Source organism: Oncorhynchus mykiss, chromosome 12 (genome assembly GCF_057628025.1).
Source record: "Oncorhynchus mykiss isolate SJ-2025 chromosome 12, ASM5762802v1, whole genome shotgun sequence".
NCBI lineage: Eukaryota > Metazoa > Chordata > Actinopteri > Salmoniformes > Salmonidae > Oncorhynchus > Oncorhynchus mykiss.
This window is the reverse complement of record NC_143033.1, coordinates 52374950-52397333: the sequence shown is the minus strand read 5'-3', so window position 1 is coordinate 52397333 and position 22384 is coordinate 52374950. Positions and strand designations below refer to the sequence as shown.

Below are 22384 nucleotides of genomic sequence, written 5' to 3'. Positions count from 1 at the left end.
CTGCTGAAAAATAATATACCAAGACTAAATAGAGTTCGTACACAAACTTAAAAGGGGCAAGCTGCAGTTGAAACAATAACATATACTCCCACCTCTGTTTTGGTAAAATGCTGGGGGATGGGCCTGGAGAAATAACCACCCAAATACACAGACCGAGCTATGGATGCCAGGACTGACCATCCAAGATACCCAAATTATAGTTAAGTATTTGAGGCTAGACAGCATGTTTACATTTAAAATGTTTACAAACGAAGTAAAAACAAGCTTATAATATGGGATTTTATTTTTGAAACTGTGCGATTTGTTTTGATTCGCGAATGAATCCATGTGATTCGGTTTGTCACAACGCACTAATATTGTTTAGCATAAAACTCATTCATTTTCCATTCTAAATTCAAATCTGCTGCTGGTGGAGTTTATAAACTGGGGCTCTCTGAGCAGGATCTGCCTGAGCTGACTTTTGTGTAAATTATGTATGTACTATGTAGGCACGTGTGACTAGGCATCTACCACCCCACTATCAGATTAGGGGGCAATGTAGCATGTTTTTCATCCCCCCACTTTGGTTCTGATATCACCATCATCCACTTGTCATTTTTGCAGATTAAGTGTTAGAGCTAATAATGCATCAATATTTATCATTTACAAACTAGCTATGACATCGCCAATGAATATATAGCACAACTTTGGAACATTTTTGCAAATGTTAAGGGGAAGGCCATTCAAGGAGTTGTGCCTTGGCATACCTGGCCCACTTATTGAGCTATACCATTTGTTAAGTAAATCAAGTGACAAATAAAGGTGAAAAGAATACTGGAGTAGGACTTTAAATCTTGTCTAATGGCAACAACAGTAATGGACATCAACGTAAAGTGCAAATGACACCCAATGTTAACTTTTCAATGTCAACAGTATGACCGCATACCTTCTTCCTAGGCTTGAGCTGCTCCCTCCACTCCTTGAGATGGTGGTTGTGCTGCTCATCCAGAGACTTGAGCCTCTGAGTCTCGTTCTCAATGAGTAGGTGGCACTTCTCATTCTGCTCTCACACCACAATACAGTCAGTCATTACATAACACTTTTCATGGAGCACCTGTGGAACTTATTTCCCTACTTTACAAACCTACTGAATTTGTGGATCTTCCCATTATTGTACATTATGCCACATACATGCAGGCAATCTAATGCAGATAGGTTCTCATGGCTTTCAGGCTGGCGGGTATGCTCAGGACAAAAATGATGCGTAAGGGTTTGACACCCAGGGTCAATTAACATAAAGATATAGATGGACATTATTCAGAGAGTTGTGTACTGTGGTCACCTGTAGCTGCTGGAGCTCCCTGACGTTGCCCTCACACTGGCCCACCATGTCCCTCATCTGGTGCTCATGCTTCTGCTGCTGGTGCAGCCGCTCAGCCTTCTGACGCTTGTCCTCCTGCTGGGCAAACTGGGGAGGAACACACACACACACGAGAGGGAGAGAGATGGGGATTCGTTTACACCACTTAGGCCTGATACAGTTCTGTGACACGAGTATGATATTACTATTTTCTAGCTAACACTTGCACGTGTTTTCTGACCGCTTGAAGAGACGTCAGCGCTCATCTATTTGCCCTTCTCTACCCTCCATCCCACGTAGCTACACTACTACAAGTTTGATTTATTCCGCCCCCCCCACCCCACCACCACCAGGCCGTTCTGTAGTTGTCTGGTACCTGTTTGATCTTCTCGCGGTCCTCCGACGTGCTGCCCGTGGAGTTGATGCGGAGGCTCTTCTTGAACATGACCATGCGGGTCTTGCCCTCGCTGCGCTGGATCTTGGGCAGGCGACCCTTCTCCTGCTGCTGCCGGGCCTTCAGCAGCTCAATCATCCTCTGGTTGTAGCACTGCATCTGCTCTTGTTCCTAGGGAGACAGTCATGTGTGAGGATGCGCACACACACACACACAGATAAGTGCCCACACACACACACTACGCAAAGGTAAGGGGTTGTTTGAGGATATTAGCTGGGCATGACAAGGTTTAACCCCGATAACTGCAGGAGGTTCCTTTCCCAGCCACACGGATAGGGTTGCTATACCTTCTCATGCTTCTTGAGCAGCTGGTGCCGTTGGAGGAAGTACTGGTCTTTTAGCTGCTGTTTCAGTAACTGGTGCTTCTCGTGAAGGTTCTTCTCATCTAGGTCCCAGATAGTAGCTTCCCTGTCTGAGAAACAAAAAGTGGAGACAGCCAGTGAATGAAAATAGTTTGGAAAGCAGTTGGAAGAAGAGAAAGATTCTCACAAGTCAGAGATAAAAATATATCTGAGGTGAAAGATAAAACACTAAGTAAGCATTTGTTAAAAGTTGAGGGCTTAAAACAGAGATCAAAGGTGTACTTTACAGGGACAGTTTGAGATTTAGGCAATGAAGCCCTTTTTTTCTACTTACCCAGAGTCAGATGAACTCATGGATAAAAATGTTGTGTGCTCAGTGTGCAGTTGGAAGGAAGTTAAAGGTTGTTTCTGGAGACATTGATAGCTGCCTCATGTAGACTTCCAGTCATTGCGCTAATGGAAGTTAGCAATGGCTCCAGATACTGCCTTCAATGTGCAACCTTCAAACTGCACAGAGTTCATCTCTCTGGGTAAGTGGAAACTACCAAAATCTCAAACCATCCCTTTAACAGATCTCAGGGAGTTACTAGACCCCTTCCCAGAGGAGCAGCTACTTTCATTCTAACAACAGTGTTGATGGCACCCAGCCATCCAGTGTGACTGATGCTTGTACCTCTGACAAGGTTCTGCTTCTTGTTGAGACACTGCCTCTCTGTCTCGGAGATCTCCCTCTTGTTCTCCGAAATTATCCTCTTCAGCGTTGTGTCCAGGTGGTTCTTCTGGGCCGACAGGAAGTTCTGCTCCTAAACCACAGGAAACAGTCAGTGATGCGACTTTAATATGTGATTATAGCTAGCTACCGTTAGCATGTTAAGTGGATTTAGAGGCCAGTGGTGGAGCGATAAAGAACGCCGCTTGTGTTTACCTCCGTTTGTTTCATCTGTGTAAAGGTGTTCATGCTCTGTTTCATGCTGTCTTTCCGTGACTTTCTGGGGAGCTTCTCAATCTCGTTCTTCACCTGGAAAGATGATTGTAAGACGTATGGACTTAATAAACACTCCTTTCATTGTTATGCTCACCGTCCACTCCCTCACCTCTTTTTTGTTGCGCTTCATCTGATCCTGGAACTTGTTGTAGTCGCGGTCCTGTTCGGAGCGGATGCGTTTGGTCTCGTCCCTGAGCTTAATGGCGTGGTCCGTCTCCATCTTCTCGATGGTCTGCTTCTGGTGCTTCTCCAGGCTCTCCAGCTCCGTGTCGTAGAACTTCTTCTTCGCCTGGGAGGAGCAGAAAGAAGGAATTAAACCTGTTCACCATATTTATATCATAAGTAGCCATGATCCTGGAGGGGACAAAGCTGGGAAGGTTTGGAAAATGTCAAAAAGGATAGAGACAGGAGGCTGGTGGAAGGAGCTATAGGAGGACGGGCTCATTGTAATGGCTGGAATGGAGTCCAAACGTGGTTTTCATATATTTTATGTGTTTGACTCCGTTCCATTTATTCCATGCCAATGAGCCCGTCCTCCCACCAGCCTCCTCTGCAGAGGATATCCTCTATTTGTTCATAGACCGATGTAACGCGTGTTTCTTTTGGCGAGGGGAGGGTTGTGGAAAAGGGATTCCCTTAACCAGTCAGCTATCTAAAGGGATGTTGATATGACACGAGTGTGGGTGTTAGAGTTAATTCAGGGGTTCTGTCCTGCCATAAACAGCAGAAGAGAGATATTATGGTGTTGGTGTGGATTGGAGAAATTCTGGTATTTTACACATTAGTGGGCGTAGATACAAAAAACAAAAAAAAACAAGAGACCATTGGTATGTCAATTGGTATGCCTCTCAGTACACACCAGCCCCAACAATTACGAACACCACCCGATATTAGGACAGATTTTTCTACATAACCCGACCCACCAGCATAGAATTGTTCCCGAGAGCCGATCCGTGAGTCTCTAAATATAGCCAATTCAACCATTCTCGTATGTTTAAAATCTCAGCTCCTTTTCAGTTGTCCCAACTTTTCTCTCTACAAAAAAGGGCCCCATTGTCAGCAAGACGCATCAGTTAAATTCAGGCTACAAGAGTTTAGGCCAGGGTTTCCCCAAACTTTGTTTTTGTCCACAACCCCATTTTCATATCTGAACATTCTTGCGACCCCAACCATGGGAGAAAAAAAATATATGTTATTAAACAGCCGTGGGTATCCAAGACTATAGTGTCAGTGGGTGTGGGTGTGTCTAGACCTACGTTCATCTCCTGGTCGAAGCGTCGCTGCATCTGCTCCTTCTGAGCGTCCAGCTTTGTGTTCAGTAACGCTTGGGCACGGTGCTCCTCCTTCTGCAGCAGCCGCAGATCCCGGAGCTCCTGACGCCTGCACACACACACAGTTCAAATACTCTTACGGTCTTGACCTTGACAGACTTTTTGACAATCTGAGGGAGATGACATTGCCTTGGAGTAAAAACAGTTGGAGGCAAATAATTCCACATCAAAAGATCTAATAAATATCCAAAACAATGTACACTGAATCAATTCTAAGCACCATGAGACAAATTGGCCTCTCGTATCAGAAGACAGACTGGGTAATATAATCTCGAAATGGAGAGAGAGGAGAGTAGAGTTCATGAGAAAGCCTTGCTCCCTCCGTCACAATGAGAACATAGAGCTTAGAGGAATCTGACTACCAGGTAGTAAGTGTGCAAGTCATCACCAGTCTCTGACACTGCCTGAACCAACAGTGTGGTGTCAAATGATCACCACTAGATGGCAATGACGGCACACTTGGCTCCGGATCTTTAACTCATGACGTTTCAGAAACCTCTACCAAGTTTCAATTATTTGTTGTCAAATTGGAGCAGTTTAGGGACTCGCACATGTTCATGCAAAATAGTGAAATATTTGGCCCATATCAAAACCAGTGACTGGTATACATTGTTTACTGGTGTACTGAATATCTTATCACTGTTAGGAACTTATCACAACCCTTCCTTTTCACTCACAAAAATAGTATGTTCCATGCTATGTTGTTCACACTTGACTCACATGATCTCAAAGGGCAAAGACCAGACCAGGATGGACAAAATAGGACATCTGAACACCACCCCAAGCACTCAACAACTCTCAGTATACCAAAGATCCTGTTTTATACAGAGAGGAGTAGACGGGGCCCCTTTTCCTGACCTTGATTCAGGGAGAAAAAGGGTTTTCAAGGAAGCAGTGTGACTTGCCTGAGAAACCTCATCTCTTCATCTTTCTTCTCATCATCGCCGATGATCTTGGATGTGGTCACGCTGACCTCCAAGCCGTCAATGACAAACTTCCTGGTGCGCTTCAACGTCTTACTGGAGAAACGAGAGTCCTGGAGGAGACAGGGAGTTATTAGGGGGCACAGTGTGTGTTTAGTGTCATAATACAGTACCACGATTGAGTGACTGCAGTAGTGTTATTTTTACCATTAGGACAGTAAAGAAAAAAAAAAAAAAAAAGTAATTTTCTTGTTATATATATATATATATATATATATATATATATATATATATATATATATATATATAAAAACAACAAGTCAGGGCGTTCAGTCTCCTTGGCATGATACATGACGACAACACACTAGTGTGTCTTTAAAGGAGGTGGTGGTGTATGGAGAGCACTGTACATAGTCTGCCTGCCACTTGACAGGAAAGAGCAGTAGTGGAAAGGCATGGACACACCGTTGACGTTTACCGGCTGAGAGCACTTAGCAATTCTAAAAACAGGGTGCCGGCAGTAATTTGCAAACCAACTCTACAGCGGGTGGTCCCTAAAACACGCTACGCCGAACGAACTGCAGATCAACATTTGGTGCGTGTGTGTGTGTGTGTGTGTGTGTGTGTGTGTATGGTCCCTAAGACAGGGTGATCCTGCTGGGCCGGTCCTCTTTAATTACCCTGCTCTGTCGTACAGGGAGGGAGTGCCAAGCAGGAAGTTGGATTCTCTATGACAACAGAGCTCTCATCCCCCAGTACAGAAACTGAGACTCAACACTGTTTCTTACTAGGTCACTGGTCCAGAACCACACCAGTCTCTGCCCAGGAAAAGTAGCACAACCCTGGGTGACATGGCTACTTTAAGGGCTTTTTCGTGGAAATAATGATCATCCTATTGATGAAAAATGAAAACGGAAGGGGCCAGCAGAACAAACACCGTTCCCTGTACGTCTCTCACCAGAGAAGGTACTGTAAGTAAACATGTCCTGTTGTAGTCATTCTTCTAAACCTTTGACAGAGACACTGTGTGCAAGGGTGTGTGTGTGTGTGGGTGTGTGCGTGCGAGCGAGAGTGATGACATCGGTGCATAATGTATGTGAGCACACATCCAGCGTGCTCCGAGGGCACAGGTGTATGTACTGCTGCAACAGCTCAGATGGGGCCTAGCCTCCCTCCCTTGATCCGTGTTCTCTCATACAGATCCATTCATAAACCCCTGGTTTTCCTGACATGCCCATCTCTCATAGGCTCACACTGTTACTGGGTCAAACATAGATGTCCCATTCATCTAGCCCGGCGGAAAATGAACTGCTGAATAATCGGTTCTGGAAAAATACATATCACAAATGGAACACAAGTCCAATGAATAGATGTCCAGTGATGGCCAGTCCATAAACAACCAGAAGCACCCCAAGCAACAATGGCTGTATAGAAATGACATCCACAATACTGAATAGAGCTCAAAACAAAGAGCCATTGGTCATAATGGATGGGAAATGGAATTGCATTAGTGCAAACAGACTCGTTATTAAAGGATGGGGTGTGTCCATTTTACAGAGAACATCAGTCTGATTCCATCCCAGAGCCTCTTCTGCTAGAAATGAAGCTTTTGCCACAACACTTTGAACGTAGCAGCTTATTTCAGTGGAGTTTGACTCATTGACAAGTGCATGTATGAATGCAGGTTCAGGGTAGTTTAAGACGAGCTGTTCTTTGTTGTGAGATCACACCCTAGGACAGGGTTCCCCGACTGACGGCCCGCGGGTGGTTTTATTTGGCCCCCAAAGTTCTCTGAGCAAAAGAAAATAAAATGATTTATTGGACATAAGAAATCAGCTCCAAGTGATTTTATTTCAAGAAATGTATCCATAAGCATAATGGAGACGTGATCATATTCAAATGTAAGCAAGGTTTGAAATGATTATGTTTTAGTCAAACATTATACACTATATATAAACTCGGAAAAATACAAATAACTTCACAGATCGTCATTGTAAAAGGGTTTAAACACTGCTTCCCATGCTTGTTCAATGGACCATCAACAAATAATGAACATGCACCTGCCCGGACGACACTGGGCTAATTGTGCACCGCCTCATAGGTCTCCCAGTCGTGGCCGGCTGCGACACAGCCTGGGATCGAACCCTGGTCTGTAGTGACGCAGTGGCTTAGACAGCTGCGCCACTCAGGAGGCCTCACAGCTAGCCATTGTTATGTAAAATGTTGCCCAAAATATCCCAGTGGTCTTGCCTTGGCCCCAAGCCAGAGCAGGTCTGCCGAGACCATGGCCCAGAAAGTCACTGGAGCCAGGCCGTGGAAATACAAAAGTCTGAGGTTTTTTGGTAAAACACTAGGATAAATCATTGGAAATGTGACATTAAACATGGTGTTACTCACCACCCTGGGGCAGAGGGATCCATCGTCCTTGTTGACTGACATGTCTCCTGACAGGTTGAGGCTGATGTCCATGCTCTCAGAAGCAGACACGCTGCCCGCGTCAGAATACCTCTTGGAGATCATGCCATTGGCATTGTGGTGGGCCATCGGGTTGTCCATGTTAGCCCCTATGGGGACCCTCTCCCTTTTCGAAGGCCCTCTCTTCGTGCTGCCATTCAGCCCGATCAAAGGTGTGGGGTCTGGGGTAGGGGTGGGGGGCCCTTTTTCCCCAATCACGGGAACCACCCCACTGGCCATGCTGGCGCTTCCTCCCTTCACCACCAACTGGCTTTGGGGTATTTTTGGTACCATCTCGGGCTGTGCCAACAGGGCCGGGTTCTCTGTCAGAGGGGTGTCCACAGGCTTGCCCTCATCCGAGGTGCTCTTCCCATCCTCGATGCCAGAGTCGGAGCTGGAGAAGACCTTGCCAGAGGCCTCACTCTCGGGCTTGTCAGAGTCCACAATGCTGATGCCCTCATCAGGGAGCTGTCGGTCAATCGGCTGGCCATCCCTCGTGCGGGAAGGTCTCACGGGGGGTTTGGCCTCGGCCCCCACGGGGGTTTTGGTGAGTGTGTCTGGGGCACTGTCCCCTTGTAGACTGGTCTGACTGGTTTGAGACGGGTCCTTGCCTGGAGGCTGGGGAGAGGAGAGGAACATGGTTATGTGTGGCAGTGACAAAGCATTTCAACATGGGTGCCTTTTTCGCACCTTTTCCCCAGAAGCACCATCGGCGCCTATGTTGAAAGTAATCCCACTAATACGAGCCAAATGAAATGGACTTCGCCTTAATGCTCGATGGTCTGATTCTCTTGGCTTTCATATTGCAGTGTTGACCTTTAGTGGTACTGTCTGTAGCAACGCAGATGTTCCTTTCTAAACTCCTACCTATACAACATACTTTATCTCCGGTGCGCAGAAGAGGTATGTCATCAGTGATAACACACTAATAACAACAACAGGTGCAGATCCTGTTGACGTCCCGTGGCTCTCACATGCAGAGAGCCATCCCGGAGCGTTAAGCTAACAATGGTCATCAGCCACCTTTACGACCGGGGCCAGCCTTTCGAAAGAACTCTAAAAAAGACACAGTCGGAGAGAACTGGCTGGCTGCTCTCCAGGCCCCGAGACAACTGTTTACAACCTCTCCGCCAATACACCCGCTGCTACGCTCTGTGTGTTTCAGGGCCGCCAGCAAAACGGGTGGCGAGCAGGCATTGGCCCCCAGTACTTTTCAATTAGGTGGGGGCAGAACTCCACCACTTCAGATTTAGTTTAATGCAAAATTACACAAAAGCGTTGAAAACAGGGACAAAGTAGGCTTACTGTTTCTTTTTATAGATGGCCTTCCCTCATAATTCGTCAACTCGCACACAATTTTGTAGCCAATGTTTTTCTCACCAGAGTGCTGCAGGGTGTGTCGACCAAATCAGATTTACAGAAAATGCGGGTCTGGCATGTGCAAGGCTATAGAAAGCAGTGCGCACTCTCCACTTCACGCCAGTATTATTTTAGCGAACGGGAAAATAACTCACCCCCCCGACACAAGCAAAAACACTTTACAGAAATGTTGTGGCAGCCTACACCTAAAACAGTAGCGATGTGACACGCTGTATCACTCTGATCAACTGTGGCCTACACCTATGCGCCCTGCCCTGTCCCATTTGGCCAGGGGAAACTGGCTCTTCCTAATGGAACAACAAATCAGGCTCAACTAGCCCGGCTGCCATTAAATTGTCCGTCTTTCACTTAAACAATGGGGATGATCCAGAAAGACCAGTTTTAGGCTTGCTGAAATTCCTTACATTTTTGTGCTTTTCATTTGATCACCTGGGCAACTTTAGAGCAGGCTCAACTTGCCCGACTGCTCAGTTTACTTGCTCCAGACAATAGGGCAACTCTTAAGGTCCCTGCTACAACTAGGTTCTAGAGTTTTACCAGCTGGTAAGCATCAGGAATAAAAATATGGCACGACCACTCTGGGACCTGTGGTGCCACCTCTGACCGTACATGATACAGACGACATCTTGGAGTGTCTACACTCTGAAATCCGATTTTACATATTCATGTATTCAACTTTACAAATATCTCAAAACAACCCTTTTTGATCATACTGTACCTCGTGTGTGTGTGTGTGTGTGTGTGTGTGTGTTGTGTTGTGTGTGTGGTGAACGACGACTAAGAATTCCTGAAAGCTGCACTCTCAGGCCTTGCATTTCCCTCTGGGGGGGTTCTGTCATGAGGAGGAATGAAACATGGTGATCTCGACTGCGCAGTAGCTAGAATGCAAGAGGACAGGACAGACCGCTGACTATACTGATGCTCTAAGGGTAGCAATAATGAAGACCGCTACGGCCCATCCAAAATTACCTCAGGTCCATATCACATAACAGTTATGAATGACTTATTTTCACCTAGAAACAATCCAATCTAACGTCCAACTTCAGTACTGTTTGATTAGGAAAACATACAGTTTAAAGGCAAGTGTATATGTTTACCTAAAAAGGTCACGTCTGTGGAAAAGAAAACATGTCAAACGCGATACGTGTGCCAGTGTACAGGACAACAAACAGCATCCATTTTTAACGGTGGGTAACGGGGTGTGTGAAAGCAAGTGTTCCAAATTCTGTTCCTCGGTTTGAGCACCAGTGATTTAGTGCCCTCTGATTTCCCCTCGCTTTCTAATCCAGTCCACCCACACATTCATATACAGTAAACCCATTAGGCTCAACCTGAATAAAACGGTTAACTGGAAGCGTTTGATTAGTAGATGTTTTAGGGCCGGTTTCCCGGACGCAGATTAAACCAAATCCTGAATTCAAACCCATTTTCAAAAATGGAGATTCTCCATTAGTCCAGGACTAGGCTCAATCTGTCTTTGAATAGTAGAAAGACCATATGGAGTCCTCATCAGGGACATAATGACCACGGCAGCTGGAGTTTGAGGTCGCCCAGGGAGTGTGTGACTAGCAGAATGTGCTCTAGTATGTGTGTTCTATCCTCTCAGTGAGAAGTGTGTGTGTATGTCCTCCTCCCCCATCTCAGTGTGCGATCCGAACACCACAGAAACACCCCCACTCTTTAGAGAGCGCTGCCCTGCTGAGTCAACACCAAGTTTTCCCAATCTCCGTCCTGGGGGCACCCGTTGTGTTTTTTTCCCCTTAGCACGACACAGCTGATTCAAATAACCAACTCATCATCAAACTTTGATTATTTGGATCAGCTGTGTAGTGTGTGCTAGGGCAAAACCAAAACATGTAGCCAGGGTGGGGGGACCCCAGGACCGAGTTTGGGAAACCCTAGTCTAGACCACACACACACACACACACACACACACACACACACACACACACAGGAAGTTGCAGATTCTGGGGTGTGGGGCACGCTAGCAGAAACTATCAAAAGAAAATAGAACATTCCAAAAGTAGATGTACTGTACTTTGATTCAGCTATGTACATATCACAATATCCTCCCTTAATGTCACATACAACATGACTGCTAAACAGAATGTATTGGATGTATAAACCAAACTACTTTGAGGCCTACGTGAAACGAGAACTTCAGGAAACAATAAGAAAACTGCTAAGAATTGATGTGAAAGTTCATCGTAAGAGAGAGGAGGATATAGGATAAAAGGAATGCAGGGAAGGAGAGAGACAGGAGAGAGTGAGAGCAGTAAAAGGGTCTTACCACGGGGACTGAGAGCTCAGCGGTGTCCTCCTCCTCTCCTTCCTCTCGATTGTCCTCGATTTCCTCCATGACTTCAGCCTTCGCCTCAGCAACCAGCTCTCGCAAGGGTCTGTTGGTCTTCACCGAGCAGACAAAGGGGTGCTGGGGGGACAGGGAGGAGGTCAGGACAACCATGTTACATCCATAGAACAACACTTGATTGACAGGGGCATAGAAAGCAAACAGGGGGAAAAGGTACTTTCACAGGAGAGTGAAACTTAATCTGCCACCTGTATCTACCCATGGCCGTTTCTAAACCGTAGCAACCATCAATGAGGCCAGGGTATGAGCTCACCCTGATGAAATAATGAAGATGACCCCAAATCCTCATGTACTTATAATACCAAGTTCCTAGATAAGACAGGGCAAAAAAAAAAAAAAAAAGAAGATGTAATTAGCATAATAATAGGAGCAGGCTTGAGAGGGGATAATTTGACAGCCACAGACAAGGCTGTGAAAATGTAAGTGCAGCGAAAATAAAAGAGCAAGCATCTATTATTCAGGTGATTTGAACAATGGCTAATTTAATTGGCCCAGCTGGCACAGGCAGGTAGGCAAGTGACAGGAGTGTGGCTGAGGCAGAAAGGGGCCCTCTGGGCTGCCTCCATCCGGGTGGATAGCATTAGCGATAGCTTTAAACTTCTCCAATGACAGAAAATGCATCAAGTCAACAATGACTCGGTGAAAGCAGAGTGCCAGCTATCACACAGGAGAGGAAAAACCTCCAGTCAAAGTGCTACACTTGAACACCACAACGCAGTGTCTGGGGTATCAAGGAAAGCAGGGAGAAGCATTTGAAACACCTCACTAAGACTTATGGACTTGGCTCACTGGAAGTCCAACAGAACTCATTTGGACGCTCTTTGAAACGTCGCATCAACACTTCCAGGGTATACATGGTAGCTATCTCTATAACCGTTATAAAAAAAAAAAACACTGGTTTGGTTTCCGGCTCAACTAAATGGTGAATCTTTTTCTGGCAGGTAGTGGTAATTCTGTTGATCCAACACATATCACACCGCAGCACCTCTCTGGGACCCCATGAGACCCTCTCCCCATGCTCTGTCTCACAAAGGAGCTTCACAACTCAGGGCTAGTATTCATAAAGCATCATGGAGTAGGAGTGCTGATCTAGGATCAGTTCCCTTGTCTATGTAATGTACATAATGAAAAAAAGGCAAAGCTGATCCTAGATCAGCACTCCTATTCAGACTTTACTCTGCCCCTCCAGCTTCAACAGGTTTACTATGAAAACTGAGCCTGGACCACCACTGCTACACTAAGCAAAATGTTCACTGGGTGAAGAAAGCAAACGGACCAGCATTAGTTCCCAGCCATGTTTGATCCAGCCATGGCTCAGCCCGGCTTAACAGCTCCCTCTGATGTTTGCAAGGGTGGGGCTGGTCTGGATGGCTGGTCCGAAATGCTTCAATGTGAACCACATGGCCGGCTTCAGAGAGGTAGAGGCACAGAATGGCTGGAAATGGGTGATGTTATTCTTAACCCCTGGTCCAGGGTAAGTTATCGTTTGTTCCTCCTAATGGTTAACGTTGGGACTTGGGCTTGGGCAATCTGATCCTAAATCTGTAGTTAGGGACCAATGTTTACAGCTGTGGTGAATTATGATACTTCATTCATGTGGTTGTGTAGACAACATGTATACAACATTCCCCCACATGGGATGAGGCGGCCATGGACATAACAGAGTAGGAGAGAGGAGAGCTACAGTCACATTGACTAGACTTAGTACGTGTCAGGGGACAAACATATCACACATGGACACCGTCCAAGTGTTGACTGGAATAATGGATGTAAATAAACTGACTTCTAACGATGAGATTTCCAGCAATCTCAATCAATGGGTGATCCACAGACCAAGTAACCCCCAAAACCTCCTCCCCGTGTCACAATGCATGCCAATAAGCCACAGCGGGTGCTGTTGGCAGCTGTTCAAGACGTCTCATTCCCATCAACGCCATCTCACTGGGGTTAAAAACAGCCGTGGTATGATAGAGATCAAAACCTACAGTGTGGCACCGAACGTGACCACTCCTGTCTCTCTCCGGTGCAATTTAAAAACTCTCAGCAGGCTTTTGGCCAGGATCCTCGGCCCCTGTAATTGTCCAGGGGTGGAGAGAATATGGAGAAAAAAAAATCCCAAAGTGCCATTCACTGGCAACATTAATACAAATTACTAGCAATCCCCCCTTGCTTTTAAACCCAGACAGGAAGTAGTGGGTCCTGCATTTTAATAGACGCCTCATCTCTAGTCTTTCCTCGTGCTCTCTCGCTCTCTTTCTCCCTCCATCTCCCAGATGCCCTCTGTATGTTACTGCTCATTTGCCCATTGTATCATCTCCCTAATCCTTGTGTCTGAAAAAGCTGATGTTTGGGGGTGATTAGAATGTGGACCTGTGAAGAATGAGATAAGGGAAAACCGTCCTCATACATCAAAGAGGCCGAGCTAGAGTATAGTGTGACCATCTTACCTCCAGGAGCTGGGCTGCGTTTGGCCGACTCTCCGGATTCTTATCCAACGACTTTTTCAGGAAGTCCTTAAACTCCTGTGACCTTAAACACACAGAATTCCGGGAACATTAATCAAAGGAAGACAGAAAGGAGGAGATAGGGTGGTGGTATTTTCACTACACAACATCTTGACAATCTGAGGCTGTAACGGAACAGGCTCAGAGTTGAATGGCTGTGATAGGAGAAAACTGAGAATGGATTAACGTTGTAGTTACTCCATAATACTAATATAACTGACAGAGTGAAAAGGAAGCCTGTACAGAATAAAAAAATATTCCAAAAATATGCATCCTGTTTGCAACAAGGTTCTAAAGTGATACTGCCCGAAAAAAATGGCAAATAGCACTTTGTATCCAGGACAAAAACTGCTTGGGGCAAATTCAATACAACATATTACGGAGTATCACTCTCCATATTCGCAAGCATAGTGGTGGCTGCGTCATGCTATGGGTGTATTTGTAATCCTTAAGGACTGGGGAGTTTTTCAGGATAAAAAAAATAAAGGGAATGGAGCTAAGCACAGGCAAAATCCTAGAGGAAAAACTGATTCAGTCTGCTTTCCACCAGACACTGGGAGATGAATTCACCTTTCAGCAGGACAATAACCTAAAACACAAGGCCAAATATACATGATTTGCTCACCAAGAAGACAGTTAAAACTGTTACTCAGCAACATAGATTTTCAAGCAGATTTAAGTCGATGGCAAGATCTGAAAATTGTTGTCTAGCAATGATCAACCACCAATTTGATAGAGCTTATAATAATAAAAATGGGCAAATGTTACACAAACCAGGTGCGGAAAACCCTTGGAAGCTTACCCAGAAAGACAACTGTAATCACTGTATTTGGATAATTATCTAAATCAAGACCACTTGTGTAGAGTGTTGACAAAAAAAGACAATTATATCCATTTTAATCCCACTGTAACAACATTTGACCCACCACCTGGATTCGGTCCTATGTAGCAAAATTTCAAATCATGTTTTTTTTTTATATTGGATAAAAGTAGAAACTAGAAAATGGTAAATCGTACACTGCAGTTGAGGAACAATGGGGAAAGTAATTCTGCTTTGAAAGTTGATAAACCTGTAACTCCACTTTTGAGAAAATGGCCGTTGAATGTTTTGCTACAGCTACTGGAGAGCTCTTTGTCTACACCTAATTCAGCATTGTTCACACCCTCTTAACCTTTAGCCCCAGGTAAAAATACACTATCTAGTCCTTGGACTAGATCCCAATCTGACTTTGAACGTGTCCATATAAAGATACTGTATACATATTTTATAATATCATGCTTACTCAGACACTTAAAAAGTCTATAACAACCCCCCAGCCACATCTAGCTATGTGGTTGGATCACTATTGTCTAGACATGTACACATGTTCATGAAATACAATAGATGGCCGTAATCACCCCTAGACACACCTGGCTAACTTGATGGGTCATGTAATCATTCTCTTGCGAAGTCAAGTCTTTTGTTTAGACATGTAGCTAGCTAAACAATGATCCACAATCCCAACCCATAGCTACAGTACAAACAGATTGGCATAGCTAATCACCATTCATGAAATGCTTGAGTATGAATATGCAGGTAGCTAAAGCTAACCAAAAAGGTTCAATGTTAGCTAGCTAGTTAACATTAAACTATAACAAGCAATGCAAATGGCCTTCTAAGATACAAATAGTATTACTACACAGATCATACACATAACATTAACTAGCGAGCCAGCTAGCTAGCTAACGTTTGCTAGCTAGCTAACAGTATGCTTTAACTTGCAATGATTGGCAAAATTAGAAAGATATATCTGAAAATGTAGCTAGACTCTTAGCCGTATACATGGATGAATGAGTCACGGCAGCGTGTCTTTTCCATTTGGTTTGTAGCTAGCTACAGCTTGTTTGGCCCGTTGTTGTGTCAAGTCACTGCAGTCAATCATGTGCAGAAAGTAACGTTTGTCCATCCCACTGATCTTTGAGGGCCGTAGCAACACTTTGTCAGTTCTCTATGGCTAACATTATATCTTTCAAGAAAGCTGAGGTATCAATGGTTATTTACACATACTGAGCAGCTCATGTTATAGACATGGAAGAACAATCCGAACTCATCTCTCGATATGTCCAGCCCATTCATTATCCTCAGCCAGTCATGGCTAGTGGGAAGATTCCTGTCTTTTTCAGTGGCTAAACCAACTAGGCTCGGAATTTAATAATTGTATTCGTATTTACAGATGGCATAAAAGTTTGATATTAAGGCACATGGAAGTTCACATGTTTTACAAGGCATTTCTGCACAAAAAAATGCATTTTGATTAAAAAATACAAATAATAATAAAGCGTTGAAATGCCTCTCCTGTGAAGTAGTGATGTGCAACATACGCCTAGCTTCTTGAAACGGGACATAAATGTGGAAAAAGTCAAGGGGTGTGAATACTTTCTGAAGGCACTGTATTTCCTTAGAAAAATAAAGCTTTCACTAGGAATGCTCTTCCCATCTGGAGCATAGCTCTTGGCGCCTAGCGAGTATAGGCCCAAGCTCTTGCATCTACTGAGCGATGGAACGCACCGCCTCAAACTGATTAGAAAAGCCACAGCTATGCACACTCAAAGTCCTATCTTCACTGGCTTTGGCCTAGGGTTTGGACCTATACATCATCCCCCCCCCCCCGGGTCTCACCACTTGTTGGGCTGCTCCAGGGTAGGGGGCTCAGACTTGGCTATCTTCAGCAGGACCCTCATGGGGTTGAGTTCGTGGTGCGGGGGCTCGATCTGGGCCAGCTCGATCAGGGTGATACCAAGGGACCAGATGTCAGCCTTGTAGTCATACGGAGCGTCCTTCATGGTCTCACACATCACCACCTCCGGAGCCATCCTGGAATACAATATAGCACAAAATGGTTAGCCTCTAAATGCCAAATCTGGTGCACATGTATATTTTGTGTTTGACATGTCAACGCACTTTGGATTCAGCTATGTTTACAGACCAAGTGAAGAGTAGGCCTATAAACTTCAATACCAGAGGCCTATCCAGTGTTTGCCTACAATCAAAAGTGCCATATTATCTTATATCATCTTCAGAAATAGGATACTGCTTGGCTTCACATTCACTGTAAAATACATAGAGTGAAATTGCATCTGTTACTCATTTATGAAGCTAGTGAACAGTGGGCAACACCTGGGCAGGTTGACTGAGAGGCCATTTCAGACGACAGTCATTGCCTTGGAGGAGACCTGCTCTGGTCAATAGTTAACTTCAACCTGACCATGATCGGAGGACCAGTCAGAGCACAAGGTCCAGAACCACAACAACACATATCAGCTTTCACAAGAGCCTTGTAAAAGGTTTACGATCAAACCATAACGACTGAGCACTACTGTACGGAACGCTCTTATGATATCAAGCAGGGCATACAACTGGTTCAACAAGGCGTCGTGGATAGTAGGAAGGATGTTCTTAACTTCGTCATGCAGTACCATCGTAATCCCATTAAACACTGTGCGCTCAACTGGCACCCATGGCCCCTGGTCAAAAGTAATGCTCTTTAAAAAGGGAATAAGGGGCCATTTGGGACACACCCAGTGGCAGGCACCTATTTACATTACTCAGTTTTCATGTGTATGTACCAGTACTTACCAGTATGGTGTCCCTATGAAAGAGTCCCTTCTTTGTAGGGTTTTGGTATTTTTCGCTGACACCCCAAAATCCGCTGCAAGCACAAAGAAAAGTGTTGTTAAAAAAAAAAGTTTTAATTCAATTTCTTGGTAAAGGGAATGATTAATGGGCCAGTGTTATAACCTGATATCTTATTTCGGGGGAGGAATACCGTAAAATAATTAATAGCCCGGGCGCTTATTTCCTTCAAAATCACTGAACACAACTGGCAATTATTAGAGACGGGCTTCCATTGGAGCCAGGCGTCTATTTCCTTCAGACGCATAGCTTTTGTTCGATAAAACATTCAAAAGACTACCACATTGTTTATTGTGACCAGTATAAACATAATATCAAATCCATCGCAGAGCAGACTAGTCTTCCTATCATACACTCCCGATGTCACGTTTAAGCATCATATTTGTTTCCACAGCGTAAACTGCCATGACATCATTGAGGGGAGACGCAAAGCTGAAATTCAATTTACTGAACAGGCACAATATCCCAAATTTCCCCAGACAAGGTGTCAGTTTCCTGTTAAACCTTGAGGAATTTTTTAGAGGCCAATGACTTTTCAATGAAAGATGAATGGGAATACCCTATAAACTAGGAGCAAAATATTCAATAACTTTCCCCATCCGTGTGATTAAATAGATACCATGGGTCTCCCACCCGATGAACAAAACTAAAATGGTCTAAATCTGTGGAACAAAAAAAACAAAAAAAAAAAAAAGGAAAACGCATAACAGACTCGCTCCGTATGACACGTCAGAAGTGTGCTGTACATGTCGGCCGTATTTGGATAACTTGTTGTTAAAAGCTCTCTGTTAAGCAGCAACAGGGGTTTTTCTGAGACCGACTGGACTGAGACTTAATGACTCCAGAGGCAACTCCCAGTCAATAAATCAAAGCTCTGGTGTCTCTGCTTGTGGAAATATTTAAGGGCATTGAAGAGGGCCTTGTAACATGAAGGATCAGTCAGACTGCACAAAGTTTCTGAACGGGGCCGAGGCCCATGCCTGGTCAAAAAGAAGCTGAAAAGGGGAGTACACAGAGGTTTCTTAGTTATCGGGCAGCCCTGTAGAGTACAGTACAGTTCCATATCCTGCTCCTCAGTTTCTCTCCAATTGACATTTATAAAAGCTATTATACTGTAGGCTCCACAAAGCAGGGTTATTGTTAGGCAAGTGGTGCTTCAACAAAAATCTGATATCAACCGTTTTGACCCAAATCCTCAGCACAAAGAATTTCAGGAATGCTGAAAATCAACAGAATACTAGCAACAAATCACATTTAGCAGAAAAAAAAACTTGTCAGAACGCCGTTTTCCCACACTTCTCACATTTTATGCTTCGGAGAGGTCTCAGGGAATGATTTCTTCTAAGTGGGTTGGTTGTGCGTTCACAACATTCATGTAAACATTCCCACCCCGCTCTTGCTGACCAACAAGATAACCCCAAAGACAACGTGATCATTACACACTGTCCAATGAGAAGACTGTTGCTTATTGGAGTATTATTCCCCCAAAAAATTGATTAAGGTGGATAACAGCCCTGGTCTGTGGGATGGACACTTGATAGGAAAGGGGCATAGAGGAAGAGTAAGGATGGCTAGATGCTGTGGAATCTAGAAGATCCAATGAGAAGAAATTTGGTTCTAGTATTCTGGAAACTAGTGGAGGTCTCAGTGTTCTAGAAGAGGAGTACATTATAGGAGTAAAACATTGTGGAGGGAGAAGATGGTCTCACCTAGCTTGATGTCTCCCTCCAGGGTGAGGAGGATGTTCCCGGCCTTCAAGTCTCTGTGGATGATCTTGATGCTGTGGAGGTAGACCAGGGCCTCCAGCGTCTGTCTGCAGATCACCTGGATCTGAGGTTCCATCAGGCCCCGGTCCAGCTCTGCAGACCAGAGAGAGGGGAGGACACAGGTTAGGGGAAACTGACATCACTAACGCAGTGACATCAATGGCTAAGGTTTTACCAGAACAGGAAAATGGTACAACTCAACAACTTTAACTGAGAACCAAAGTCCCTCTAAAAAAAAAGGCAAGTTGGGTTTGTTGAGACACCCGAGTATTTCCCATGAGGCAGATGGAGCTGCTGCCAGTACAAGCTGTAAGAGAACGTAAATTGGCTCTGATAATACATTTACATGCTAAAACAGGACCGTGTTTAGTTAGTTGTATTTGGGGCCAACAACTGTGGTATGAAGAGCTGGATTATCAAAGGATAAGCAGCGCAGGGGTGTTTCCCACAGTGTGTGGGTCTCGGTCTGCCCCTAGTACCTTGCTACAATGGCAGACTCATTACAACGAGACATCACTTGACCCCGTTCGCTAATCCTTTCATAATAAAGCAATATCCTTAAGAGCAACAGTGCCGTGGCAGTTGTAGCTACAGCCGCAGGTACGGAATGTGAAACAAAAAACTGGAGAGGCGAGGAGCTTAGGAAAACAACGTTCCAAGGGACGGAGCACATATTATAGAGCGCACACCTATAAAGGAATACCCCAGCCTACAGCAGTGCATGTCTCCTCACCTAACATAGTAGCGTCTACGGCTCCTCCAGGGCAGAACTCGATCATGATCTGTGAGGAGGAAAAGGAAAAAAAAAAAAACAGCCAGCGTTGTGATTTACAGTTTCTTTTCAGGAAATTCCAATGGGAAGACAAAAACTTCTCCGGAAATGCAAACATACAAAACATCCTAACAGGGTGGAGGGATTCCATGGAATGTGAAAACACTACAGAACTATCAACATGACAACATAACATGACAATGTCAAAAAGGTAGACGTTAGAACCTCATTGTGTTTAACTTTAACTGTGATTGCATAAAAATAAAAAAATATTTAAATAAAAAAATTAAAAGACTCCCAAAGAACAGGACAAGGGGTAAAGAAAAAAAAAAAGAGGGGGCTGAGAGGAGACAAGAGGGAAGGTCCACAGAAGAAGTGACAAGTGGTAGCATAACTGTTTTCAACATCACTGAGGTGCAGCAGAGAACAGGTATTGTATCACCCTGGGAGAAGATTTGAACTCAAGAGAAGAGGGGGAGACAGACAAACAGGAGTTCTGGGAAGTGAGGCCTCTTAGAACCCAGTTGATCTGTCTAATAAAAAGACAGCACTTAGACATGTCAGCAGACGGGCTGACACTGCCCAGTCAACAGGAGAGAAACCAACATCTCCCTTTCTAGTTGTACACTCCAGTCTCTGACACCTGTGGCGAAAGCCTTCTCAAACACTCTGCACTGCCTCGTGTCAATGAAGGCAGAACACACCGTGGCCGTGCAGGACAGGACTACGGTCAGTGTGTTTAGCGATGGATGCGAGGGTCACTAACTCCACAGCCTTCCAAGACACATAAACCAAATACCAACACTGCTAAGGTGAAACAGCAAGAGGGAAAAGGCCCACTGAAAACAAGTCTGAAAAATGTACTGTCGGAGAGACTTAATCCAGCTGCCAAAAACGTAATCCTTGTTTCCTCCTCTCACACACACACGAGCACAAGTCCCTCCACACTGTACTTTCAAAAGCTACTCATGAATGAGTCATGCAAGTCAACGGGGGGGCCTAATCACAAAGCCAGAGTATAAATAAGTGTTTTAATAAAATTCCACGATTCTAGAGGGTCACTGTGGTACATTAACCTATAGCCAGGAGTTCAAAGTGGTGTGTGTGTGCGCGTGCGAGCAATGTGTTTGGTCTTGGGCACTCAGAAGGCTTGTGACAGCTCAATAGCGTGCATACCTGCCCTGTGATCTCACAGTTACATAATTCCCTGCTGATTGGGCAAACACAGATGTACGTCTTGTTTTAACACAACACAAAATGCCCTCTCCAACCTATTCACTCGCCCCTATGCTATGACACCATTATCAAAGCATTGGCAAACCCTGCTGGACAGGGTGGAGGAGTTTCGTACTGAACAAAAAGGAGGACAAAACGGTGGCTTGTTACCATACATCTAGACACACACACACAGCTGGGGATGGTGTACCAACCTTCACGCCGAGGGAGGTGCCCATGTCGCCACAGTAAAACAAGGGCCTCTTATGATATTAAAAATAGGTTTTGTGAGGTCAGCTTTCTGAATCCCTGCCAATCTACCCGTCAACAAATAATTCCGATGTGGATGACAAGCCATGTACTGTACATAGGATTAAGGCGGCGGCGAACACCTAAAGGCTTAGTCAGATTTACGTGTCACACCAGGTCGTTTTTAGGGGAATTTAATGATGACTATCTATTGCTGCTAGGTCGGTAACTTCCCCTCCCCTTTGAGGGATTGTTTCCTCATGACGTGAGCAATGTTGCACTGGTGATCCAACTGGTCAGATCTACAGCCTGTATGGGCTGCACATGTACGTACATACAAAAACGTACACGCGCTCACGCAAATAAAATTGTACATACCGCATTCTTCCACCACCTACTCACACAGCTCCGTCAACAGAGCCTGGCGTAGGCAGCCACAAAATACATCCGGCGTACAGCCCAATAGACCTAGGAGGGTAGACATTGGCTGTACACAACCACCGAATCTTTGAGAGGGCTGTGTTATGGGTTCCGTGAAAAGGACATTGAGCAATATTCCCAGATGTTCTATAGCATATGTGATAATCCACCTCCTTTTGTTTCGTTGGAGAGAAATTGGTTAATTAATGGCTGTTAAAAGATGTAGTTTCACTGGCTAAGCCCTTT

The 22384-nt window shown here is 44.9% G+C and overlaps 1 protein-coding gene across 1 annotated transcript in view; it reads right to left on the bottom strand.

Annotated features, from left to right (window-relative positions):
- The window catches only part of LOC110537746 (serine/threonine-protein kinase 10), a 43309-nt gene that overhangs the window by 3376 nt on the left and 17549 nt on the right, over positions 1 to 22384 (bottom strand). The window contains exons 3-18 of the mRNA XM_021624107.3: positions 20216 to 20264; positions 19426 to 19575; positions 17660 to 17732; positions 16703 to 16897; positions 13987 to 14068; positions 11459 to 11599; positions 7732 to 8406; positions 5317 to 5447; positions 4337 to 4460; positions 3190 to 3369; positions 3021 to 3113; positions 2769 to 2898; positions 2081 to 2205; positions 1716 to 1904; positions 1322 to 1447; positions 926 to 1039 (exon numbers count right to left, since the gene is read on the bottom strand). Coding sequence (XP_021479782.3) covers positions 926 to 1039; positions 1322 to 1447; positions 1716 to 1904; positions 2081 to 2205; positions 2769 to 2898; positions 3021 to 3113; positions 3190 to 3369; positions 4337 to 4460; positions 5317 to 5447; positions 7732 to 8406; positions 11459 to 11599; positions 13987 to 14068; positions 16703 to 16897; positions 17660 to 17732; positions 19426 to 19575; positions 20216 to 20264 — 2577 coding nt within the window. The remainder of the gene's footprint in view (positions 1 to 925; positions 1040 to 1321; positions 1448 to 1715; positions 1905 to 2080; positions 2206 to 2768; positions 2899 to 3020; positions 3114 to 3189; positions 3370 to 4336; positions 4461 to 5316; positions 5448 to 7731; positions 8407 to 11458; positions 11600 to 13986; positions 14069 to 16702; positions 16898 to 17659; positions 17733 to 19425; positions 19576 to 20215; positions 20265 to 22384) is intronic.